The sequence below is a fragment of the Bactrocera oleae genome, chromosome 4 (assembly GCF_042242935.1).
Source record: "Bactrocera oleae isolate idBacOlea1 chromosome 4, idBacOlea1, whole genome shotgun sequence".
Classification (NCBI taxonomy): Eukaryota; Metazoa; Arthropoda; class Insecta; order Diptera; family Tephritidae; genus Bactrocera; species Bactrocera oleae.
The window spans coordinates 10,368,085-10,396,049 of NC_091538.1; the positions used below are offsets into that span (position 1 = coordinate 10,368,085).

At 35.1% G+C, this 27,965-nt stretch overlaps 2 protein-coding genes across 3 annotated transcripts; one reads left to right on the plus strand and one right to left on the minus strand.

The window, feature by feature from the left end:
• The first annotated feature begins 2,014 nt into the window (after positions 1–2,014).
• On the plus strand, positions 2,015–2,971 carry Twdlbeta (Tweedlebeta). Its single transcript, XM_014240985.3, has one exon. The coding sequence runs from the start codon at positions 2,126–2,128 to the stop codon at positions 2,720–2,722; it is 597 nt and encodes a 198-aa protein (XP_014096460.2). The 5' UTR covers positions 2,015–2,125; the 3' UTR covers positions 2,723–2,971.
• Positions 2,972–9,877: 6,906 nt separating this feature from the next.
• On the minus strand, positions 9,878–27,799 carry Sln (monocarboxylic acid transporter silnoon). Of its 2 annotated transcripts, none has more exons than XM_036375029.2 (7): positions 26,727–27,799; positions 25,664–25,962; positions 13,854–15,099; positions 13,351–13,797; positions 12,708–13,295; positions 11,854–11,980; positions 9,878–11,779 (listed from the first exon to the last, which is right to left on the minus strand). In XM_036375029.2, the coding sequence occupies exons 2-7, from the start codon at positions 25,691–25,693 to the stop codon at positions 11,392–11,394; spliced, it is 2,826 nt and encodes a 941-aa protein (XP_036230922.2). In that variant the 5' UTR covers positions 25,694–25,962; positions 26,727–27,799; the 3' UTR covers positions 9,878–11,391. The 2 variants fall into 2 exon arrangements, with proteins under 2 accessions (XP_036230922.2, XP_036230920.2); XM_036375027.2 differs by having other exon boundaries at positions 26,104–27,799.
• Between the last annotated feature and the right edge of the window lie 166 nt (positions 27,800–27,965).

The window sequence follows — 27,965 nt, forward strand, 5'->3', positions numbered from 1 at the left end:
AATGTATAAATATACACCTAAAGTTTTAGAAAAATTGATAAAGTTGTTTTTATACCCTGTACAGGGTATATTAAGTTTGACACGAAGCTTTTAACACCCAGAAGGTAACGTCGGAGACCTTATAAAATATATACAATACATAAATGACCAGCGTGATGAGCTGAGTTGATTTAGCCATATCCGTCTGTCTGTCCGTCCGTCCGTCCGTTCGTCCGTCCGTCTGTATATACGCGAACTAGTCCCTCAGTCTTTAAGCTATCGATCTGAAATTTTGCAACTGCCGTTTTCTCACTAAGAAGCTGCTCATTTTTCGGAACGGCCGATATCGGATCACTATAACATATAGCTGCCATACAAACTAAACAATCGGAATCAAGTACTTGTATAGGAAACTTTTTTATTTGACGAGGTATCATCACGAAATTCGACATGGATTCTTGCTTAAGGCAATAATGCAATCCCCGAAGAAATTGTATAGATCGGATGACTATAGCATATAGCTGCCATACAAACTGAACAATCGGAGTAAAGTGCTTGCATAGAAAACTTTTTCATTTGACGAGATTTGTTCACGAAATTTGGCATGAATTATAATTTAATATATTATTTATTTGAACGATCGGAATCAAGTTCTGTGAAGGGTATTATAGCTTCGATGCAACCGACGTTAACGTTTTTTCTTGTTTTTTCTTTAAATTCTGTAGGTGTGTTTATTAATAGGAAAAACTGAGAATTTTAACTATACATACTCTCGCCTTGTTGACCACCAACACGCGCGTAGAATTGCAAACATATCACCTATATAATAGATGGACATAAAGACATATATGTGTGTTTGTAAGTACCTTTTCCGATTTTCGATAGAAGCTCACTCTCTGGAAATCATCGGAAGTATAATATGTTAATATTACTACCAGATATATTCCAAGTGAATGTGAATTCGGGCGAGGACACTTTTACTTTTTTCGTCCTTGAGGCAAAAGACGTGACCAATAAACGGCACATATACATAGGTATGTATGTATATGTAAATATTTTGGTGAATGTTAAACGGAATGTGAAATAAAAAATTAGCACGTACTTAATAGCCCTGACCGAAGTAAATATGTGCGCATGCACAATCACTCACTGCCGCCCTACTACGGATAATTACATAACTTTGTGTAATACATTGACCGAAGCCGGACCCCCATAAGACGCCTGAACGCACAGCCAGACGCCCAGCAAGAGCGAGGGAGTGAGTGCATATCACGATGTAATGTGACCAAAAGTGCATGCGATTTTGGCAGTTGGCAGTTGGCAGTTCGTAGGCTTTACAGCCGGGAAGCCCAAAAAGGTGTCGACACGAAAGTGATTGGGCGGGTGTACGAGTGCTACCGTGTACAGCGAACGCGCGGCCAACGACGAAGCTGCGACTAAAGTCAATACATAGCTGCGAAAAAAAAACGCAAATAAAGGGTAAATCAAATAAGTTTTGTAATTGCAGTAGTTCGATTACTATTTACACATACTACCATATGTGTGTGTGTGTGTTTGGTCGTGTGCGCTCATTAATTGTCGTCGGTTGCATTGTGATTGTGGTTATTCTTATTATTGTTTTGACGCTCGGCGCAACTCGGAAATCGCATTGCGTATGCGCGTAGCGTACGACCAGCTGGCTGGCTGGCTGGCATGAATCGCGTAATTCGCAATGCGACGCTGGCGCTGGCTTACAGCGATAGTGGACGCAGTCGCGTTGCGGGCGTGCGAACGCGCATCGTAACGATTTGTAAATCTATGCCAAAAATTAAATGCACACAAACACACATACGCACAATAAATAGCAATAAAATTAATTGAGCACACAGTGTGGACAAAGTAAAATGTAATAAAAACAGGCAAAGCGCCGAAAAACGAAGTCTACCGCATGCAAGCCATTCTGGCGAAATTACGCCATTTTTTGAACGAATGAAATTGAAATTCCGAATGCCGAAATCGCCACATTTTGCATGCATATAAAAGCATTTTGTGACCCAAAACATTATGTCAATTCAATACAATTCCTCGAGCGCGCCACATAAAGCACCGTTAAAGCTTAAAACAACAGATTACTACTAATATAATAAATAATAAAGAACACAACGAAATGCGTTGGCTATTTGTGATCGCCTGCAGCCTCGCCATGGCTATGGCTATGCCGGAACCACCAGCCGCCCGCTATGGACCACCACCAGTACCACAAAAGCAGTACGGTCCACCACCAGCAGCGCCAGCGGAACAATACGGGCCACCACCCACACAGCCACCACAACCACTACCAGTCTATGGTCCACCAGCACCATTCTACGGTCCACCAGCACCTGAGACAATCGTCACCAAGAACGTATACGTACATGTGCCACCAGAGGAGCCAGAAGTCTTCCAGTCAGCGGAGCCCATACAAACCGCCGTGCCCAAGAAGCATTACAAGATCATTTTCATTAAAGCACCAAATCCACCAGCACCGGTACAACAGGTATTGCCACCACCGGTGCAGGATGAACACAAGACTCTCGTTTATGTGTTGGTGAAGAAACCAGAGGAACAACAGCCACTTATATTGCCATCACCAGCGCCAACTGAGCCCAGCAAACCAGAAGTTTACTTTATCAAATACAAGCAACAACAAAAGCCAGCTTCACAATATGGACCACCACCGGCACCAGCCGTCGAGTATGGTCCACCAGCGGCGGAGAAATTCTAAACTAACAACTTAGTGCTTTAGTTAGTGTGGATGACGTGGCGCTACTATCCGTGCGCTCGCTATTGTAAATAGTTTTCATCAATCCTCCAACGAGTACTTAGTGCTTTGAATTAGTACAATTTTAAATACATTCCGCTAGACGGTGTAGATACATACATATATATATATATTATGTATTAAGCTTCTTATTACAGACGAACTTACTTTTATAATTCATTATTTGTTGATTTTTGTTAATTTTTTGTTTTGTTGTATTAAATGTCGCATTAAATTATGATTCCATTTGAAATTTTATTAATTTTCTAATTGAACTTAAACTTAATCTTAAACTTAACCACTTAAAGTGGGTAAAAACAAATTTGGTGGAAACAGAACTATAATTTGTCAGTTGTAGTTATTATTCCATCACGTCATCAAAAAAGTCCTTTTCTAAACGACTTTAAGCGGATGTGGGAATTTTGATTTCTAATAAAATTGTAGACTAATATTTAATTTCAATTGTTCGAAGTTTGAAACTTGAATTAGTCGATTTAGCCATGGTCATCTGTCTGTCTGTATGTAAGCGAACTAGTCCTAAAGTTTTTGAGATATCATTCTGAAATTTTGCACACGTCCCTCTTCTCACCACGAAACTGCTCATTTGCCGGAACTACCAATGGCAAACTACTTTATCATATAGCTGTCATACAAACTGGGTGACCGAAATCAAGATAAAGGTCTTTTTATACCATTTTAGACTAAAATAAATAAAACTGTGAAGGGTATTATAGACTTGTCCTCTGAATATTGCCTTCGTACTTTTTTTGCCCACAAGCACCTACTATGTTATAAAGATCACCATGTCTCTGGTTGAATTTTCTTTAGACATATCAGTCAATAATTTATATATCTTAATGGAATTATGTTATATGGGTATTTTTCTGGATCAAAATGTGGTGAACTGCCAAAAATATATGAAGTCTGTCTTAGCTTTACTTAAGGGGCTATTCTAGTGTAGTATTTAAAAAAAATCGATTTTTTTTTCATATTAAAAAGTATTCAAGTTTAACTCTTTAAGAATATGTCTACGAGAGAATATTTAAAAATTTAAATTATTTTCGGAGATATACACATTTTACTAATCGAACAAAGGGCTTTAAATGCGTTTTTTCTCATACCAGACTTTTTCAATACGATACACACGATTTCTCGAGTTCTACTAGAGCGATTTATTTGAAATTTTCAGAGAATTTTCTTTATAAACCTCTCTCTCTATTCTCTATTATATTCTCTATGAACTAGTTCCATCCCCAAAATTAAATTTTTACTAATTTTAAAAAATACGAGAAAATAAAAAAATGGTGTAAAAAATCTTTTTTTTTCACACAGTCGCAAATTTTGCCAAAAAAGTTTATTTTACTTTTCGCTAGTTCATACAATTGCGTCATCATTGCAGACTGATAACCTTTTTTTAGTTCAGATAACTAGGAGGGTTGAAATTATGTGTATGCTCTCGTGCCATTTTTGAGACCCTTCTTTTCTTTTCTCATTTTTTTTTTAATTTTTTTCTATACTCTTGTAACATTAATAAATAACGGATAAAAGAATCGATAATAATAATAGAAATATTGATTGCCTTTTTTTATGACACTTTAAAAATTACCTATAATTCATGTCTCTAGACTAGAATACCCCCTTAAGCCCACGAATATAATGATTTTTGGCGCTCTGATGGACCTTATACCGATTTAGTGGAAACCAAAGTAATTGCATTTTCACTACTTACCTACATATATATATTTCAATTGACAGTCATAGAATTTAACATAATTAAAATCTTTTAATAATCTGTAAACTGTACTCCTCCTGATGATATGTATTGGAGAAGTATTTCGAGCATAGCGTCATCTTTCGCAAAAATTGCTGGCTCGCATATTTTATTTCGAAAGAGAAATTTGTGATTCAAATATGAACACGGAAAAATCATGATAGTTTCGCAAAACACGTGTATTTTTACTTGTTTATGCTTAAATGGGAAGGCTAAACGGTTTTGGTTGTAATTTATAAACGAATTATAAACAAATTTTTGGTATTCGGTAATGTAAGGCTCAGTAAAAAGAGATTAGTTATTTTTTCAACAGATGACTCTAATCATCTGTATCTCGCGTTGTGTAAGTGTATTAGTTTAAGCTATATGGTATTAAAAAGATAAGATTTCGTACTTAAAAAAACTTCTCAGTTCTCAGTTTTGTGATAAATCGACTCATTATTGTTTGAGCACGAGTCAAAAATGGAAAGCAGCAATGAGAAAATACGCAAAATTTTATAGTTTTATTTCGATAGAGGCGAAACGCAAGCAAAGCGGTTGAAAATATGTGTTATGAAGGAACTCCAATGATCGAAAATATTAAAAAAAAAATGTTAATCTTAAGGTCCAACCGTCATATATGCACTGTTTCGATTACTGTTGATGAAAAGTGTGTTGCTTTGTCTTTGGTCGGATTGCCAGGGAATCATTCAATACGGCCAAACGCTTAATTCGAACCTGTACTGTCAATATTAGAACCGGTTGGAGGCAGCAATCGCCAGAAGCAACCAGCATTGGTCAATAGCAGAGGAATTGTGTTACATTAGGACAGCGCCAGGCCACACATGCCGTTAGTGAATCGCCAGAAGCTGCGAGAGTTTAGTTGAAAGGTTCTTATGCAGCTACATACATCTACATTACAGTCTGGTCCTGGCTTGCAGTGATTACTACCTGTTCCTGCCTTCCTGCCTATGGCGAATGATTTTGATTGCTTTTAATTATATATTCACTAAAAATAAGTAAATGAAACCAGAGCAACAACATTTTGACATTCAATATTATTTAATTAGCTTTTTTTTTTAGTTTAGATACTCATATCATATATTTATGTAATACACAACTGTATGTATGTATATATGTTAGTTATAATATTATTTAGTGTACTAGTATTTTTCGCTTTGGTATGTTTGTATATCTTAATATTGCGTTTATAAATACATATTTACAACTTAAACTACGATTGAAAAAATTTAGTGTTTTTTTTTTAATTTTTCTTCAGTATACAAATACATATATGCTTATAAGTATATACTTGTATGTATGTATGCATGCGCATGCCAGTAAGTAAATTTGTAATAATGCGTTATAGAAATGCGTTTGCTTTAAATCATGTCTTAAAACTCCAAAAAATGGCACTCATAGCACATGCACACACATGCATACAAATATACATTATAAATATGTATGTAGGTACAAAATTAAATCGCTTGCTACAAACAGTTCTGTTTTATTATAATTTTATATTTTATATTCAAAATAGGCTTAAACATTTTTATGAAGAATGCGCATGACCTTTATAATAAATACATGCATATTACAATTATACATATAAAGGTGTGTATGTGTATTTCATATGCATATTATATTATATATGAGACTTACTTGTAAGCACATATGTTATATATGTAAACACTTGTATAAAAACAGTCAATTTCCATAATTTGTAACAACTGCATTTAACTACAAAACACAATTAAAAAATTATTCTTTTTTTTATATTTTCTTGCACTAACAAATTCAACTTCGTACGCATGCTCGTATGACATAATCCTGCTTGCTATGCAGCCGCACTGGCTTCATTGGAAATCTGGTCACGTCTCGAAATTGTACCAATATTGATTTACGCTAATCAAAATGTTTAAATTTCATAAATATTCACACATGCATACATACGTACATATATTTGTATACAGTTACGAAAATTTTGAATTATTGTAAATTAAAAGGAGTTATGATAACGTACAGCGCCGTTTATAAAAATAGCAACAAAGTTAAAATGTATACTAAAGCAGAAGTAAATTTTGTGCGCTACCGTTGTTCGCAGTTTATTTGCTTACAGAGATTTTATTTTATTAAAATTGCATTGGTTTAAAAATCAATATCGTTTAAAACAAAAAAAAAAAAAAACAATCAAATAAAAAACTTCGGTTGTACCGCAGCCATAATACCCTTCACAGCTGCATTTCTTATAGCATAAAACAGTAAAAAAATATTTTTTCTTGATTTTAATTGGCCAGTTATATTCTAGAGTGCTGCGATCTAAGCAATTTTGTCGCAGATTGTAGCGTTGCCTTAGATATTATTTAATACGAGTATATGCCGAATTTCTTCAAAGATATATTTTCAAATAAAAAAGGTTTCCAAACAAGAGCTTGAATTGGATCAGTTTGTATGGCAGTTATATCCTATAAGCGTCCGCTATAGGAGATTCTGATAAATGAGCAGCTTCTTGGGGAGAAAAAGATGTATGCAAAATTTCAGATCGATATCTTAAAAACTGACGGACTTTTTCGTGAACTAACTAAATCGATTCGTCAGACTATAAGTCGGAGCTTAAAAAGGAACTAAATGCAGAAACAAGTGCTGAAATTATTTGGCGGAAATTGCGAGACAATAGCTTTAATGACGTAACCCTTGAAAAGTGACGTAGCATAATGACGCTGCAGGAAAGTTAAGAAATGTGCATTGTGCAGCTGAGTCTTATATATTTTTTATTTGATGGCAGACATTATCGATGCTACGTTACGCATAATGCGTCATACGATGAATAATAGTTGATAAAAATGTTTCATAACATTGATTCTAGTTTTTTGACCAAATCTTTATATATTTATATATATATATTTGATAGAGCACGAGTAAGCTACGCAGCGTAAAATTCTGATACAATTTACTCACTTTGACGATTACCACGTTGCGAAGATGGTATACATAGTTAATCGTGTATACTAAATAATAGTACTAGTAGCCGTCAGTATATATTATACATATATAGGTATCATATATATATGTTATGATGATAAACTTTTTACCTGATGACTAGAAAGCTTCTTTTATCCCAACTAAGAGTTGTAATCCTTAGGTTAAACCTACAATTTTAAAATTTTTAAACTGGTTCCTAAATGTTAACACACATTTTTTTATTTGCTGTAAGAAATACGCTTCAAGGTTCAGCATTACCTGCTGAGGAGCGATCGCTACTAACTTTTTGATATTTGATACCCATATATCCAAGTTATTATATAAGTTGATTTAAGTCGGTATGCAAAGAAGTCGTTTGTAGCATGCTGACATTCATACCAGGCTTACGTTGCGTATATATTTATATTGATCAAATCTGGATACTTTGATTGCTCAAATGTCCGAAATATAATTGCATGAAAGTAAGTCTTGTTTCTTGAGACAAATAGAAATATAGCTTTTTATCTGCGTTCGGTGATGATTTGAATGCGAAACTCTTTCGCATTCCCGAAATTCTCACGAAAACCGATTTTACGTGACCAAATTTTATTTATTTACTTCGGCATACTAACTCTATTTTGATCAGTAAAGCTTAAGCTTATTAGATCCAAGTCTTGAGTGGTGATAATAAGTACCTCTAATTATTATGCCGTTGACGGCCGTCAAACGACACAAATTAATTTCAATGTTACTCTTTCATTAAAGCGAGGCTACTTGGTTCTTATATATATTTTCGCTCAAGCGTAGCTATTTTGTATATGTTTTTTATACCCTCGAAAGTTGCTGTCACACAGTACATTTAGTTAAGTTTTGTCTCTTATAGTTGCAGTACTTTTTTTTTTAATTTTATTAATACATTTTTTTTTTTTAATTATTTTTGTTATATTAAGTAATTAAAATTACAATTTATGCCTCAGATAGTTGTACAACATTTTTGCTTTAAAAGCAGTTAGTGTTACTGGGTACACATACCATATTTTGCCAAGAACGATTTTGGCAATTACATATAATATTTTATTTTAATTCTAAATGTTATATAACAATGGTGTTTGACAATTTTTTATGCAGTTTTCTAAACTCGGTTTGCATCAAGTGTATTTTTTACATACATTTAATTAATGTTTATGTTTTAAAAACAATATGTAATTATCAAAACTAAATCTATTTATGTATTTGACTAAAAAAATATATATATTTCTTATAAATTATAAACTCCACTCTTCAATATTTCAAAACCAAATTAATGTGTAAATTTAGCAGCAAAAATTAAATGTTTAAAGTTTGTTATATGTTTCAAACATAAAGAAATTTTAAAGAAGTTAGAAATCTTGAGCAATTATCTCTTGCAGTACAATTTTTAATATTTTTCTTACAGCTTAAGTTTTTTATTAAAACACATAAGCTTAAAAAGCATTTATAAATAAACTTTAACGAAATTATTTACTAAAACTACAATCTCTTACAACAAAAGCTTTCATTCATTATTTTCAAAAGCTCAATGCTCTATCAACGCATAAATTGAACTAGTTCGGAACTAGTGCACATGCGAGTATTGCAAAAGAACTAAAATGTTTTTAATATTTGTAAATATTCATTAAAATACCATATAACCCCAGCGCTATAGACATGCGGATTTCAACTCGCCTCGTCATCCTGTTTATTTATATATTGTACATAACCAAACAATGAATAAAACTATTATACTCTGTAGCAATATGTTGCGAGAGTTTAAAAATCTTTCTCACCGCCAGACACCCTTTTTTGGAGGTCCCCCAGTAGATTGGCTACGGGATCAAGTGAATCCAAAAGTTTTAAAAATGAATCACCGATATAATAAAGTATAATAAATTCCGTCAATGTACATTAATTTTATTTATTTATTAAATATAATGCCTGTCCAAAAAAAATCACCAAAAAGCTTTTGTTCTGACTTGCAAGTGGATATAACCCCTTAAAGCTCATGCTACTATAGACAAGAAATATAGAGACAAACTTGCAATATGCTACGTCATAAACGAAATGGACTGTCATATTTTTCTGTCAAATTCACGCTAAGCAAGTAAAGGAACTTAAGGTAACAAATGTCTTTTAAATCGCCAAATTAGGTACAGACACTTGTTAATATTTTATATATTAATATTAAAATTTTAAATGGTTTCGTTTTTTAACCTCTCAAGAGTTTTCTGCTTATTTTATAGTTTAAAAAAATTGCCTAAAAATGCAACACCCTAATGTGCACATATGTAAAAATTTTAATTCAAACCTTTTCTGCTATTAAAAAACAATTTTATAAGGAATTAAGTTTTTTTTTTTAATTGGGCTGAATTCAGTAAACTTTTTTAACACAGTATTTTTAAGAATTTTATTTTTGAAAAAATAGATATCAATGTAAAATAATATGACAATATTATTCTATTTATTTTAGAATGATATTCTTATCAACACCAAAGATAGTTTCTAGATATTTGGGATTAGTTTTTTTTTGTAGGAGGGACGAGTTCTTTGCTTCAGCCGCTTGTAATTTCTAATACAAATATTTATAAAATAGTATTAGGCTTAATTTTTTAAGCGAGTGGCAAGCGAATGCTCAACTCAGATAAAATATTACTGAAGTTATTTAATGCTTATTGTAACTTCAGTTGTCACACACAAGCTCCACTTTCTTTATTGTTAATGTTTAGAAATGTTCTAGCCGTGGTTGTTTAGCAATACGCCAGTATTTATTTCCTTCACATATTTCAATACTAAACCATGATCGCCTATTTCTTATAGCACAAACAGTCACCGACATTCCTCCCTTCCGTACTTACCGCCCGTATCAAACCAAATTTGTCAAAAGTTATGCCCGTAGTTGCAACGCAGAAATCAGTTGTTCTCTTTTCTTTTCATTTCACCAATGTTGCGATTATTAAATCCAACTATTAAAAATAGTTTACCTATTTATAAATAAGTGTATTCGACTGTGATTTTGAGTTATTTTAAAAATATTTCAAATATATGCAAGTTAATTTTTTAATTACTACAAAATATCGCGATTGGCAACCCTGCGTTGCAAGAGATTGCTCTCTCACTCTCAGCTCACTCGTTTTTATGGAAAAAATCCAATTTTCGCGGATATCCTACCGTATGGACAGTTGAAGCGGACGGTAGAAGCGGTGGTGACTGTTCATTTACATTGCGCTCTCCTAAGATAGGTCGTATCAGCTGATTCGGTTCACGGTTTTGCGTCGGTGACTGTTTGTTACTGGTGACCATTAAAGCATACTCGCTGAATGCGGAAACAGTTGATGAGTTTCAAATGTTTTTTTTTAACATGTATACTTTTGTCCGACGCTTGCACGAGCACGATGCTACTAACAACTAAATTAAAAGCAGTTATCGAACTATTCAGTTTAAGTGTGTGGGTAAGTTACGATTCTGAGTGAACTGGCTTAAAATTTATTTTCCCAAAATAAATTCGTTTTACTTCAGTTGAGTCAGGAATAACATAAGTATCCTTAAAAACTACTTTCATATGCAAATGATCTCGGTTAGAAGACTTCGATCGACAAGGTTCCAGCAATCTATGATCCACTACAATAGTACAACAACTTAGTATATACGAGTATGTAATATGTTGAAATACATATATGTATGTATGTAAATATGTAATTACTATTGATTGATATACTACTTGTCTGAGTAAATTATGTACTACACATTCTAATAGGAATTTCAAAACACATTGGAAGTCTAAATCAACAGCGAAACAGTGTTCAATAACTACTAGTGAATAGCATAAGCTCTTTAAACTGCAAGTGCTACACAAACCATAAAACAGTCAGTAAAATTGCCGTTAAGTAAATTTTCCGCCAAAAACCGCTTAAGATACTGTGGAATTTTCATCACTTTCATCGGGTTGTTCGAAAGGATCACGTTCGCGGCTTTCAAGCAGCGCCGACACCAATAACGGTATGCTGCCCAACACCATGCAAGCGCCCATACAGTAAAAACATATCTCGTAGCTACCAGAAAGGTCGCGCAGAAAACCGGCTAACGGTGGCACTGAAATTGCGCCAATGCTCTGAAACATACGCACCAAACCATAGCTGGAACTAATACGATCCGTGCCGAAGATATCAGCCAACAAAACCGGCATCAACACGTACCAGCTGCCCAAGCAGAAGCCGTAAACAGCAGCGGATAGTCCAATTAAATAAAGCGTATCCTCAGACGGTATTGTAAGTACGGCAATGCCAGCGCCTAGTATACTACGATTAATGTGTTTACCGTTAGAAAATTGTATATACATATGTATATGTATGTTTAAAAACTGATTGCTTACCAGAATATGTAGGTTTTTTTGCGATCGAAAAGTTGCAAATCGGATAACCAGCCAAGTCCTAAACGTCCACATAAATCCAATACAGCACTCACGGCGACTAAATAACCGGCCTGGCTTTTGTTGTTGCCTAAATGAATAATAATAAAGAATATGTGTAAAGTATTAAAATATACTCAAATCACGAAGAAAATTTCAAATATTATTGTTTAAAAAGTTGTGTTCATCATGAGGTCACAGTATCTGCAATAATTGTCTCTCTAAATACAAATTATTTTAGTCGGACAAAGTAAACTCGTATACCGCTATATAGGTTCCGTAAAACAAGAAATGCCGGGAATATTTAATTCAAAAAATCCTTTAATTATTCTTCAATATTATTAAATATGCGCCGACATTTCATAAGACTTATCAGCGAATTCTTTATCATTGATAAAGCCTATTATTTCACAACAGTTGTCTCATAATTTCGAAAACTAACGTGGATGGGTTTCGAACCTCGATTATTAGGCCTAGACTCAAACCAGTCATGTACCTGTTAAGTGCATGGGTTATAACATAGATCAAACGAAGTCAACTCTTTACAGAACCACTCAGCAATAGTAGTTCTGAATCTCTAATCCTCACATAAAATTTACAAATACAAAAGATTGTATAACAGAACTTAGTTTTGTATGGCAGCTATACACTATAGCGATCCGATCTGAACAATTTCCTCTGCCTTTCCTCTGACTCAGCTCTTCATACTGTTCACATATATACTTGTTTTTATATGTTCGACGTTTCGAATAGAAAGATTTTATCACAGAAGAATGACCACAACTATTCTCTTAAACATTAGCTCTGATTTGACTCACCAATTGAAATGACATGTGCCGGGAGATAGTAAAGCATATAAGGACAACCGACCGACATCAAGGTCACAGACAAGCACATCAATATGAATGTAGTATCTTTCAATAAACTAATGTCCAAGTACATTTCGATGCGTTCACAGCAGGTGCGTGGTACATCATCATCGTCTTCGCCATCACTGACACCAGCATCTATAGGTGGTTGAGCTACTATAGCACCGCTGAGATCATGCAGCTCGCCACGTTTGTTCAAATCAGTAAAATTACTAACTGGTGTTGGTATCTCCATGCTTTTGCTGAGGCCACGTGTCACTACGGCCGGTGGAGACTGTGGTTTCTCTAGATGTGCTTGTATTTTCGAAATGATTTCGTCATTCGCAAACACGTTTCGACGTCGTCGGCTACCACGATTTGAATCGGTGCCGGAATTTTTGCGATAAACCCAAGTAGAGTCGGTGCTGAGATCTTCCACAGAATGCATAATGCCCGAACTGCGTACCTTTTTCATTGGCTTGATAAATGTGGTTTCACCAATAACATCCTTCACCTCATCATCGCTTTCTTGGCCAGCGGCAGCTTGCTTGTCATTTGCTAAGGCGATAATATGAGCTACAAAGTTTCAAACTCTATTTAAGACCATACTTACCACTTTGCTTGCCAGAGTATAGATCATTAAGTCGGTTTTTTGATTCTTCAAGGAACAGATGTTCGATGAATTTATTATTGAGCGTAGCATCACATGTGTCCAAGTATGTAGAGCCAGTAAGCATACCCGTTGTACTGGGGTTGATGTCATTCAGCGGTTTCGCCGATTCTTCCTCCTCCTCGCTTAACTTGCCACTTTCACTATTGTAATCTTCTATGGGTCTATAAAGTGTTGCTGAGATGCAAACATGAAACATGCAACCGCCCAAAATTAAAATCGTTCCATGGAAGCCGAATTTCTCTGCCAGATGTTTTATAAGCACCGGTAAAATAAAACTACCAGCAGCGGTGCCCGAAACACAGATGCCATTTGCTAGCGCACGATGCTTGTCGAAATATTGCGACACAATTACGATTCCGGGTGTTGTAGAGAGACCGCCACCAATACCTGTGCAAATGAGTTAATATTAAAGAGATTTACTGAAAGAGAGACAGCACTCTTACCTGTCAAAACTCCAAAGGTAATGAGCAAATGTAGCAGACTAGTCGCAAAGTAGCTCAGTGTAAGACCCAACGCACAGAATATACCACCAACGAAAACCACCGAACGGCAAGAAAATCGCTGACATAGTGCACTAGAGACTGGCGCTAAAACTAAGCATAATGCTGATAGTATGGCGGGTATCCAAGAAGCAACGGTTGCCGTTGAACTCGGAAATGTTTCCATTATTTCCACATAGAGCACGCCATACGACTTAACCAAGCCGGCTACCCAAAATTGCACTGAAAATGCGCCAAAAACAATTAGCCAACCGTAACCACCATCTGGTGGATCAGTATTAACTGAGGAGCGTGATGAAGCAGAGGTTGTACGCTTGTCCGCTACACACTGATCCGTATCGGCGGATCTGCCGTCGGCGGCATGTGCGGACACATTAGCGCGTCGCGTTTGTTTAGCTCCACGTTTCGCGGATTGTTCGATCAGCTGCAGCTGTCGATTCGAACGTATCTCACGCGATTTGGCGATTAATGGACGCGCTGTAATACTGGAGACAGTCAACAGATTTTCATTATCCTCTTCATCAATTTCAGTAATTTGATGTTCCAAGAGGCTGGAATGCAAAGTGCGACTGACCGATGCCGGACAGTATGGCGTATTAATGGGCAACGTTGCCGGACGACGTTGTATGCCATGTGTGGTGGTGCCAGCGATCGTAGCCGTACCGTCCATTGGGCAATTGATTGTGGCGCTTGCCGCCATAACTGCCGCGGAAGCTGTTGCATCCATTGATGTGGTCGAATATGCATTTTGTGCACTGCCACCCATCGTTGATAAGCCCATACCGCAGCCAGCTTGCAGACCAACACCTCCAGCGATCCCCATGACTTTGTGGAATCCGCCGCTATTAAGCGAATCCACTTGCTTAACGTCAAGTTCTGCGAGCGGTACTGGTGGCGCCGACACGACTGAGAAGAGCGAACCAGTCGACTGTTGATACTCGGTGAGCAATGATGGTGGGGCGGGTTGAGAGCAAGCAACCGTTGTTGGCAGTTCACACGAAGCGCCGACAAGAGATGGTGGCGGCGATGGTGGTATATCGGTGGCGGCGTGATGATTATGCCGATCGGTGATGTAAACGCCACAGTCACCATCGCTGTCCGTGGATGTGCGAATGAGCCCTCCCGACTGGTGCTGGACTCCACCAGTTGGGTACGATTCACTCGTGCCGTGTATCGGTCCCCGTGAATTCTAAAAGTGAGAACTCATTATAAGGGGTTGATTATAGCTCAATGAAAGTAAATTATAATTAAATAGTAAATAATTTTTTGTTATATTATATCTATTTGTTTTCTTCATTTCGTAATTTGTTTAACGAATACCTTTGAGTAGGCGTAACATATGAAAAATATATATATAAAAGATTACCTAAAATATTAACCAATTTTCAGACAAGAAAAAGTATGGGCCGATGATTCTGTGACATGGAGCCGTAAACCCCATAACACCTGCTGGTGGACTGCACAGCAGTCTGCAGACGCAGAATTAAGGCTCTGGGATCCATGTTTCCTAACAGCGATCGCATCGCTTGACTAGAACCTAGCAGTATTTTGGAGTTCATCTATATGCTGGTTCTAGATGAGTCGTTGTGAGTTCTCTGTAGTTACTACTAAAACATTTATTCCGTTGTTAGTAGTTTCTGGCATAGCCCGATTATATGAGAGGTGAGCGTGGTTTCTACCCTATTTCCCTCATTCTTACGCTAAAATATGAGGTGATAAGGTTGTTGTTGTTGTTGTTGTAACGGTTACCTAGTCCCCGTTTGGGTGATAAATTCCAGATTCGTTGTCGTCGAGGTCATCTAACGGGAGGCCCAGGAAACGAACTGTTTCGACGGGGTCGGACAGTTATTATGTCAACCTAAATCTAAAAAAAGTCATAGGGAGAAGGGTGTTAGATGAGTGGGGTTTGTTGGGCATGCAAAGAGGTGGTTAGTGTCATGCGGAGACTCATTGTACGCAGGACATGTGTTTAGTATGTCGAGGTCTATTCTGGATAAGTAGGAGTTTAACCTGCTACAGTATCCGGAACGAAGTTGCGCGAGGGTCACTCTGGTTTCGCGAGGCAACTCGAGCTTTATGTCTGCTATGGGTGGTGATTTGACTCCTATTACGTCATTCACTGAGAAGGAGTCTGTGAAGGTGTTGATGGCTCCACTGTGAATGGCGGTCAGTGCCTGTCTGAAGTTCGTTGCGTCCGAAGTCCGGTCGGCATACTGTCTAATGTCGCCGACGTAGTCAAGGAAAGACCTCTTGATGTTCCTAGGAGGCGGCTCCGCTGCAGTCAGGCGACTACAGGGGTGGTTTCTACGAAAACACCCCAGTAGAAACTTCTTGGAGAGGAGTTCGTTGTGTTCCTTAACCAGAAGCATACGGGCCTCACTATGTAGGTGTTCGATTGGAGACATCAAGAGGCATCCCGTGATAGTTCGGAGTGCAGTTTTCTGACAGGTCTGAAGCTTCTTCTTCTGCGTGTCACTGCATCCAGGCGACCATATTGGGGCTGCGTAATTTAGGACCGGCCGGCCAATTGCCTTGTAAGGTGCCAACAACGTTTCTTTGTCTTTTCCCCAAGAGCTGCCGGCAAGCGACTTGAGGATTTTGTTGCGGCTCTGTACTTTGGCAGTTATCGCGGTCGTGTGAGGAGTGAAAGAGCACAGACTGTCCAAAGTGACGCCTAAAATATCGTACAGTCATCAGCGTACGAGGTCACTGAAATTCCCGCTGGTGGCTGGGGGAGTTTCGAAATATAAAAATTAAACAGTAGTGGGGAGAGGACACCGCCCTTTAGGTGATAAGGTGTTATGTGTCTACGAAATTGGATTAGCTAGGTCTTAGCGGTTTTTACTGATGCATTAACCATATAAGAGTAAAAAGCCACGATCACTTTTCAAATGTATTTATTATTTTAACTATGCACCCTTTTCCGATATGGCTATGTGCGCATGCCAGTGAGCCGATTTCACCCATCTACAATAGTAACATTCTTAGAGTGCCAAGGAATTTATTTCTAGATGAACATATTCTTACGAGAATTGCCAACTGTTTGAAGAGATTAATACCATGAAGTGGTTAATATAAATTATTTGTTGCAATGTGGGTTTCTAAAAAAAACTCTTAAGTTGGAAAGTGTGTTTGGAAGGATTGCTATGAAATACGACATTACGTGTTTCAAACTTAAAAGGTTTAAGATTATGTTAGAGCTAGCTTCGAGCAGGGCTGCCACTAATTTCATATTTTATAATACTCAGGTTATATTAAGAATCCACGAAGTTTGTATCCGCCCAAAAAAAAGCGTAGCAGATCCTATAAAGTTCGAAGCTGTTTATACCCTTCACAAATACAAAAGGTGTCTTACAAGAACTTGATTTTGATCGGTCAGTTATTATGTCAGCTATATGCTTTAGTCATCCGATCTATAAAATGTTTTCGGAGATTGCGTTGTTGCCTTAGGAAATAACTCATGCCAATTTTCGTGAAGATATCTCGTCAAATAAAAAAGTTTCCCATACAAGCACCTGATTCCGATTGTTCAGTTTGTATGGCAGCTATATGCTGTAGTAGTCCGATTTCGGTTGTTCCGACAAATGAGTAGCTTCTTAGTGAGAAAAGGACAGGTGCAAAATTTCAGATCGATAGCTTAAAAACTGAGGTACTAGTTCGCGTATATACAGACGGACGAACGAACGGACGGACGGACAGACAGACGGATATGGCTAAATCAACTCAGCTCATCATGCTGTTCATTTATGCATTGTATATTTTTTATAAGGTCTCCGACGTTTCCTTCTGGGTGTTACAAACCTCGTGGCAAAATTAATACACCCTGTTTAGGTTATAAAAATTAATGGCTTATATTAAATCATGATAGTTGAAAACTTGCATTTATATATGAAGTTTTAAATTTAAAAATAATTGGCAGTAAAGATTTCATAGATTAGTGCCTAGTACCAACTATAATTGAACTCTATCTCCTTACGACAAAAATCACGCGGACCACTTTTAACGCAATCACGAATTGATGGTTTGTTAGGAAAAAGATAAAATTCAAAAATTTTGTCTCGCTTTCAAATTTATTACACACGCCCATAGTTTATTAGCAAGCACATAAGTTATAAAGGCAATAAGCTTTTAATTATTTGAAGTAGTTTGATATTTATTTCTTATAAATAAATTGGAGAGCGCGAACAACACGCAAAGTAATATTTTCATTATTTCATTTTACCGTTATACGGATACAAGCTTGTATATTTATGGCATGTATAGCGGTAGAATTAAGTTCAACTCTACATTGTATAACCAGCTGTTCTTGGTAAAGCCTTTTTTTGCTTTAAAAGCGTTCTACACAAACTGTGTTACATACATATGTTCCTACACCATTAATGTATGTATGTTTGTATATCTAAGAAATCGTCTCATAAATAGTTTCCTGCACTCAATCAATTACTTAAATTACAGCTACAATTTACCTCACTTGTTTAATCGATTTAATAACAAGCGCCGCCAGTACAACATGGGCGAATCAACAAATAAATAAATGAACTCATCAAATCGGAAAAAGTAAATAAATGCAGGCAAATGACGGCATTCGGGAAGATTCCATAAACTCAAATGTAAGCCCTTCGCGTCTGTCAAACACGCTACCCTGCACAGCAGTCAAGGTCAAAGTGTAGGACTCACTAAGCAAGGCCAAATACAGTAAGTTCACGGTAATGAGGTGGGAGGTGAAAGAAATTAGTAACTACAAATATGTAAAGGGTTTTCCAATAAGAGTGATATGATTTTTTTTCAAAAAACAAATACACTAATTGTTAAAGAAATTCGAATGTTTTTTTATTCAATGTGAAGTTCAATCGATGCAATTATGCTTTTTCCACATTTTTACACAATGACTTCTATTCTAGAGTGAGAACAGTTTATATGGATACAAGCCCAAATTCTTCAGTGGAAGCAGGTTTAAGTGGAGAGTGAAGACAAGTTCTACAAATATTTTTTTTTTTTTGGCCTCCAGAGTATTTTGTCAATGGGCATTGGGGTATTTATGGCCTGCAAGTGTTTGTTGTTTTTAGCTCACCTTTTCAAGTGAAATCCCTAACATTTAAGTAATGGTGAAAATGAGCTTCGTTTAGTAATATAACTGGGACTAAGTTCCCAAATTACAGTTAGCAATGTGATAAGAAAATTGAATTCAACACATTCTGGATACGGTAAGAACAATACCAGAAAGTTGTTTGCTTCTGCTAATGCTGTCACGACAGCCGAAGAGAGGGAAGAAGACAAAAAGGAAGATCACCAAGCAATTTGTCATAGTTCTAGAATTTTGTGTTTTAAAGTTAAATATATAAAGGTAATGCAAGGTGTTTGTGTCAAGACTTTAGTGAATATTTCTGGTCCAGGTTTCAGCTGAAACTTTCACATTTATAAAATAAACCACATTTAGTCTTATTAATCTTAATTTTCCTTACTGTGTAAAGTAAAAAAAAATCGTATTTAATGCTAATCGTATCATTTCAATGTAGGCATCGCACCTAATAGCGTGATGCCGCTAAAAGAGAGAAACAGTAAGCTTTTTCACAGATGGGTAAAAGCTGTGGGTGGTGGTGGTGAAGATGTCTATTATCGGCAACTATCCATTAATACCAGATTCAGGCTTCTTAGCTACTGTAGCGTCTTTCAACCCGAGTTTACTGCCATCGAAGTTGCAATTGATCTAATTGCCAGAGATATTTTTCTGGCTTCGCAAAAGGCTGATCATAATCGGTCCAAGCACGATGCTTTGATTTTTTAATTTTTTGTTTTTTTAGCTGAGCCGGTTTAGTTCTCGATGTTAAAAAAATGACTTGTCCTTCATGACTCGGTAAATTCCGCTCGTATGAGCATTGGGTCCTCGCGTCTTATTATGATGATGATGAGATATATGTATTTATATGTGAATGTTATGCAGGCGCTTGAAAGTCGCTTTCAGCAAGCTTTTAACCAGACATACAGTTAGTAAAACATTATTCACCAAATAATATGCACTAATATATAGTTTTGGTATACTTTCATATATATCTGTATATATAAATATGTACATATATGTACTATATATATATGTATACAGTTACTAATAGGCATTTGAGGTCACACTTCTACAGACGCCGTTGAACCGGTTTGCCCTGAACTGAACTTCACCCAGCATTTACTTAAACTGTTTGTATATTATATACTTATAATATATAATGAAATATAAATATATAAATTACAATTATAGTAACTGCATGCTTGCATATGCACTAATATGTGAATTTCGTGCACTCACATAAAACATAACCTCAAATTGGTACGCACAACCCCATGAAACCTTAAGGTCAAGAAGCAACCATTAGTTGGTATACAAGCCACTGCAGTTTCTCTGGCTTTGTATGTACGCAACCGTACAGCGCGGTGTCAATGGACCTGAACGCGAAGCCATTAACAAAGGCAGCAAATAAAAAAAATTAAAAAGCGAAAATACTTGTAAAAGGATTAACTAAACGGAGAACCATGTATTGAACATGCGCAGTAATTGTGTCGCAAAGAGCGCGCTGCGAGTGAGAGAAATGCATAGTAGTGCAATATAGCAACAGCTACAAAGTAAAACTGGTCAACTGTGTTGTAGTTGTGTGAGGTAATCTGCCGGCTGACGAGCAAGCACTTACACACATACATAAATACATACAATAGATCCGTATATATATACACATGTATGTATTGAGTTGCATTCTGAACAAACTGTGTTATTTTTATTATTTTGTTTTATTTAGCGGTGTGTGTATGTGCGTGTGTAATTATTATTGGCATGCAGGAAGCTGTAAAAGTTCAAGAACATCTGTTCTGTGCTCCAAATACGTGCATGTTGGCTTCTCTTAGACGCAAAGGCTTTGTATTGAAAGTAAAACTGTTTTTGTGCAGCTCACTAGTTGTGTGTGTAAGTGTGCATTTGCGGTTGTATGTATGTGTGTTTATTATATATGACTTTAAATGCAGTTATTTTACTTAAAGCGCTTGCATTAGTTAACGAATTCCGATGAAAGTTATATATTTACAAAGATTTTTATTTTTACTACTATTAAGTAGCGGTCAGGGTACTACAGAGCGTATACGTAATGACGCGCATTTGAAATATCGTATATCGATAGCAAAAACTATCAAATGGATAATTTCATTATAATAATAATTACTATACAGCTCACTTAACAACTGCTGACGTCAACTAGGCAGTTGAATCACACCCACATGAATTATGGAACATGGGGATGTGCAATTATGAATATCAATCAAATTATGTTAGTATAAGAAGAATTTTACGCCTGATAGAGCATTTGACCATTAGCTGTCGTTATTTTCCGCTATTTCACCATAATACCAGCATATTTTTATACCGTGCCAGTGGTAATAATATATTAAAGTAAAAATAGTGATTGTTATCCCTTTTCTATTAATATACTAAAATACTTTTATATTGGAAAAATCGTATTTATGGTCCGATTTAACTAGCATAAATACATATATAAGGTTTAGTAAAAAGAAATCCATTAGTTTTGCAATAGATGGCTTTACTAATTTTTAATTCGATATCCAGAAGCTAAATATTGAACAAAAAAACATTAAAATAGAATATAAAAAGAAACCTGAACATATGGGTGCGCCATGAGTTAACACAAAAAATAAACCTCATGAACTGAATTTCCAGCTGCCAATTGCTGCTTCATCGCAACAAAATCGTTTCATTTCTGAAGCGGATGGTTACTAGTTATGAAATGTGTGTCACTTGCGACAATGTCAAGCGAAAACAAGCGTGGTCGAATCACAGTGACACAAAATGATCGCCAAGCCAGAATAGACGGTCGAGAATGTTATTCTATGTATTTGATTGGGTTGGCAGGGAATCATATACTATCAGCTGCTACCATACGCCCAAAGTTAAGAGATGAATTATGGACAACGCAAGTAGCTACGCGAGCTTGATTGCAAGCTTATATAAGACGGTTGCAACTTAAAGTGTGAACTGGCACCAAGGCAGTTCTACCTCTTCCGGAAGTATCATTCTGGTTGAATGTGGACTGGGGTAACTAAGGGGTTAGCTGGAATGAAATTATCTGGGTCTCCTAATAAGTATGGGTTAATTAATGCTAAAAGAAGTATAGTTGCGATTTTAATTACAAATCCTACAATGTCTTTATATGAAAAGTAGGGGTGGAAGTTGATTTTATCGATATTAGATTTAATGACGAATAATTTTGCTAGTGAAAAATTTGTCTCAAGAAAAGCTTGTCAAAATGGGATGTACTAGTTTTTTTACCCATAGGGGCGTGGTTTTCTTTGAGAGTGACATTATGAAATTAATTTCCAAATGGCAGCAAGTTATCGAACAAAACGTTACTTATTTGACATAAATCAGACTTATGACATAATACACTTTGTTATATATTTAATCAATGCTGGCTCGGTTGCAATTAGTTTTCTTTTATTAACTACACTAACTCTTCCATGCTGCTATTTAAAAAATTTACCTTCGAATAGTAACTTACAGTTTGCCTTTTTAATCGATTTCAAAAGTTTGTCCTTAAGCAAAACGAAAAAAAAATTGTGTACCGCAGCAAAATAATTTGTTGCCACTAAATGTTTTACATGGAAAAGCTCGCAACATAAAAAGTTAATTGAAATATGCGAAATATTTCAGCAAATAAGTGGCGTTCTTGTGCAACAACAAACATGCAAGTAGAAGAAGTGCATACAAAAACGAAAGCTTAGTCATCGCAACATAGAACTGCATGACTGTAAAGACCTTAACACAGATTTATGCACATTTATGTACACATGTACATACTACATATGTATGGTATGTATGTATACAAAAAACTATTTAGACCTTCTTGCTATTTCACCACAACCAGACATATTTAGGAGGCAATTTTATGTAAATATTTCGAAATTAAAATTTATTGTAAAAAGCCTTTCGTGTGATTGTGAAGTAACTAGAATATTAACAGCATTACAAATGAAAGACCTTACAATTTTCAAAGCTCCTCTGAATAACTGATGAATTCTTTCATGCAAGATAAATATAACAATTACTCTCTAAAAGGCAATCTCTGTTAGAAAGACAAAGCAGCGAGTTAGTAAGTTTGAACATACTTCGTTTAAAAATAAAATATCTACAATGGTTTTTGTGCTGTAGGTTTCGATTGAATAAAAAATGCTGATAAGAAATAAATTTCAATAAAGAAAGAGAGCCTAGATCAACCACTGTGAGTCCATTGAAACCTGCTGAGCTACTCGCTACTCTTCAAACAACGTGTTATGCTTGTATGGTTAATTATGCTAACTCTTTCTAAAATATATTATTATGACTTGTCTGTAAAATGTCTCAAAAATTATAGTAACGGCATTTAATGCACTGTTGGTGAGAAAAACGTTCACTTATAAAAAAAGGAAAAGCTGACAAATTATTAGTGGCGTTTCTTTAAGAAAATACATGGGGAATACCTCACCCAAAATGTAAGTACTGAAATACTTAATATACTGAACCAAGCTCTCGTGCTTGGATTTACTTTATTTTAAAAGCCATCTGCTTTACTTTAAAAACCAAATAAACGCTGTAAAATAGAGTTTTTACACATTCCCAATCTCCGTTATATCAACTACTTTCACGCATTTTTAAAAATTTCAACTACTTTTAATAGTTTTCGAAATCGAAAACGAGATGTTGGTTTTTAAGGCGCACATCTAGTGTGAAATTTAAAAACAAAAATCGATTTTTCATATAATTTCGTTAGTTTATACCTTTAGAAATAACATACTAAAATTTTCAACCGATCTCTCAAACAGTTTTTGAGTTACAGCCTTCTAAAGTGTAGCTGCTCCATAAGTTTATATTTAAATGCGTTTTTTCTCAAAACTGCAATTTTCAAATTTGTTTGAGTGATTACGCGGAAACAAATAACTCGATCGCCATTAAATTTTTGCATGTTATGTATATATAATAGTTCTCCATACAATGACCCACCCGTTTTTTGATTTCAACAAAAAACGAATTTTGGCAGGCCAAAAAATATCAAAATTTTGTGTAAAATTCAACTTTTTTAAAAACGCCGCCAGTTTGTTAATTTTAGATTTTCTAGCGTAGGTACGAACATTATCTCCTAGTTGATATTTTTTTGTTTAAGATTTCAGCCACCGAGAAGCCGGGAAACACTGCAGTAAGGAAGTACATTTTTTTAGGGCTGTCGGAGCTCGTGTGTAACTTAATAAATTATTAAATTTTTCTTCAAAAATATTACTGCATATTCTTAAAATATGTGAAAAAATATATACATATATAATTTTAAAACAATCGATAAAGTATTTTTTTAATACTCAAAAGCCGCCATTTTAGGCTGTCTTACTAGGCGTGCCACTTAAACACAAGTCTCTATGGAAAAATCAGTTTGGTGAAGGTAAAACTCTTTTTAAATTAAAATATTTCTTTTAAATTTTTCATTTTGAGTTTTTTTGAAATCTTATTAATCTTTCAAAAAATATTTCAATTTAACAGACTTATTTTAAAATAACAGTTTTTTATTAACTTTAATTTTAAAAATATTAAAAATTAAAAATTAATATTCATTTAAAATATATTTTCTCAATTTTTAATTCTGATTGTGAGATTGAAAATTAAACTTCCAATTTTTAACTCCGATTTTGCAATTAAAACTTAGAAAATTAAAATTTATTAATTGAGAAAATATTTTTAATTTAAAATACCCCTATACATATTAAAAATATTTTTCAAATAAAAAGCTGCGTTGAAAAAGGAAGGACTTACATATTTCTAACTAAAACACTATAATTAAAAGTTATTAAATATTAATAAGATAAAAATAGTAAAACACTTATTAAAAACAAACTTTTCTGTTACAAAGGTAACCGAAATGGCAGAACACGACGTGCGCAATCACAAAATAATTTAAAATTCAAACACATATTTTTTTATTTTCAGTTAAAAACTTTGGATTAGCATTTTTTATAATTTTAAAAGAAGATTAGGACGAAATTCTTAATGAATAAATTTTTAATCCGCGCGTACTATCACAGCGGCCGGATTAAAAATTTATTTTTGATTTTGCAAATCGGTATTAGGTGTCAGAAATTTCAAAATTATTTTTAATTAAATTTTTTGAGATTACAAAATAAAAATAAAATTTATTTAAAAATAAATAATTTTTAATTAATTTAATTTTAGTTGTTAATAATTAATAAATAAGTTTTAATTAATTTAATTTTAAATTAAAATTTGTTGGCTTAAAAATTTATTTTTGATTTTGCAAATTTTTAATTTTAAATCCGGATGAAAAATTTAATTTTGTTTTGCAATACGGTATTTCGAAACAGAAATTTTAAAATCATTTTGAATTGAGTTCTTCGAGATTACAAAATTAAAAAATATTAATTGTATTTAAAAAAAAAACATTTTTATCCGCTTTTTGGGATTAAAAATTTATTTTTAATTATCCAATCTGTTATAAGCTAAAATATTTTATCAAAAAATAAATAATTTTTTATTCGATTTTTAGTACTAAAAATATATTATTAATATTTTAAAATTTTTCCAATTCGGTATTTGGGGTTAGAAATTTGAAAACTATTTTTAAACAAGATTTTTGGTTTCACAAAATAGACAAAATTTAATTTAAATACAAATTATTTCAAATGTATTTTATTTTAATGTAACCCTTTTATATGTATGTACTCACCGGAAAATTCCATTCTCGGGGCAAAGACATTTTTTACTAATCGAAAAACGTTTTTGGTTTTGGCGTTTTGCACGTTTGAAACCTAAATGCATTGGTTTAAATCGGCTTTTTTTGATGCAAGCGAATAGTTGCGACAGGACCAACGTCGGCGGAATTTTTATTTTGTCTTACGAAGCGAGCGACGGCACCAAGCAGCGAACGATGCCGACACCGACACCAGCAACAACAACGGCAACGGCGGAAATGTGCTGCTAGTGTTGTTGTTGTAGTTGTTCTTGTTATAGCTGCTGTTGCAATGGCTAATAGGCGGTCTCACCGATAATTAACCCGACAACAATGCAAAAATTGTACGATTTTATAAAAGAAAAAAAAGAATAAAGAAAACAATGTAAATAACACTTGTAAACCAAAAGCCTTTAAATATTAGTAAAAATATTTACGTTTCAGGCGCAGCCTTTGGCACAAAATTTTACGTTATTTTAGTTACTTTTATAACGTTGTGTTTATATATGTTGTATTGCAATTGTTTGCATGTAAATTTGTAATAATTTCAAAAAAAATTGAACAAATTCAACGAGGAAATTCAACTTGCGCTTGGCCAAGTTAACCCGTGTGTGTACAATTTATGGCAACATTTTGCTGGTTTTGGCATAGAATTTATGTTTTCAAGAAGTCGACGAACCGAGCTAGAGCTACACGTTGGATGAATGTGAGTCAAGGTGAGCGCGTTACAAAATTTATTTCGTATACGACAGCGCGTACTATCACAGCGGCGTACAGGCGAAGTGTCGTAGTAAATTGTAGAATAGTTGATGTACGCTAATTAACGGTAAAAAAAATGTTGTTTATTTTTTTGCGTTCGTTTAAGGATGCGCTTTAAAGTCGTGTTGCCAGTGTAGTTGTGCGCTCTTGCTCAGTAACAGCTAGCTCTCAGTTGCACGCTCTTGTGTTGCTTTGCTATTTCCGCACGCTCTATCTCCCGAAGTGTCCCTTTTCGCTTTAAGTAACGGTGTTGGCTGTGCGTTGTCAACGCTCTACCGGAAGCACCGTATTCGCTACTCACCCCTCTATCAACAGCTGTGACTATTGCCTTCTTTAAATATAGTTAGCTGTCCTAAAGTTCACAATATTTGTTTGTTGTTGCAATTGCTTATCGTTCCAGTTCACTTCACCGTTTAGTTTAGTCCTTTCGTGACAACTCGTAACAAGAGTTCGCTGATAGTACCCGATCCGCTCTTGCCGTATAGCTGTCCTATACTTTGTTGCTGCTAAGCTGCCAACGTATATGTTTTATGTTACAAATCGATATTTTCCCTTCTGCCGCACTCCACGCACGGCACGTTATGGAATAAATTTGCTTCTACCGTGTTAATTGGCAACAGTTTCTATTACTTGCTTGAATATTTTTCTTTAAGTATACAGGTAGAAAACAATTTCATGTAACTTCGCTTCTTCCCAACGCTGCTTGTGAACAATTGTGCAATGCTCTTTTAAAAATTCCTTCAAATGTTTGCCAAAAACGGCAAAAAGCCTGTAGTCATCGATTTTTTGTTATGCTCTCTCGTTTTATTATTTATTTATTGTAGTAATTTTGCAAAACATGCAATGTGGTGTATAAAAAAACGATATTGATAAATTTTAGCCAACCAGCAGGACTCTTGTGTAATTGCTGAATCTTTTTTTATAACGCTGCAAATTGATGCTTCACTGTTTCAATGCGTCCGACACGGGAAAAATTCAATACTCAACTGCACTCAGCGGAATCGGCAGATAGATTTAAGACGCAACGAATTGGTATCATCTGTTCGTGTCCTTTGTCTATGCGCCAGCACAGATGAGAATTGGTGTCGCAAAATGTTCCATTAATCAGTGTGTGGCAGTGAACAGGGTGAGCCACATACGACAGCTGCGCAGTACGTAGCAACTCATGCACATCACACACATATACATATGTACATGAGGTATTTCCTTGTTTTTGTTTTGCTCATTACTTTTAGTCACTGCTTGTTTTTGTGCACATATTCCAAACAGTCGACACATATGGATGCACACAGAGTACAGCACAGAAAAAATAAATAGTAACAAGAGATTTTACTTGCAGTTGTCGTATTAACAGGTTTTTAGTTAACATAACGCTACGATGTGTACTAAGTTAAAAGATAATAATTCATAAAAAATTGCTTCATATTTCGACAGAGAATGTTAATGAATATTTAATAATATATATTACATTCTCTGATTTCGATAGGTTAATTAGCACTTTTCTTTAGTGAATTATCGTACAAAACTTTCAGCAAACAAT

Excerpts from the sequence above, each read along its gene's own strand:
- Twdlbeta (XM_014240985.3), top strand. The coding sequence starts at position 2,126 with ATGCGTTGGCTATTTGTGATCGCCTGCAGCCTCGCCATGGCTATGGCT.
- Sln (XM_036375029.2), bottom strand. The coding sequence starts at position 25,693 with ATGTCTTTGCCCCGAGAATGGAATTTTCCG. Across the intron at positions 13,798-13,853 it reads TACCTTTGGAGTTTTGACAG|GTATTGGTGGCGGTCTCTCT; the intron begins GTAAGAGTGCTG and ends TCATTTGCACAG. Across the intron at positions 11,780-11,853 it reads AAAAAAACCTACATATTCTG|TATACTAGGCGCTGGCATTG; the intron begins GTAAGCAATCAG and ends CATTAATCGTAG.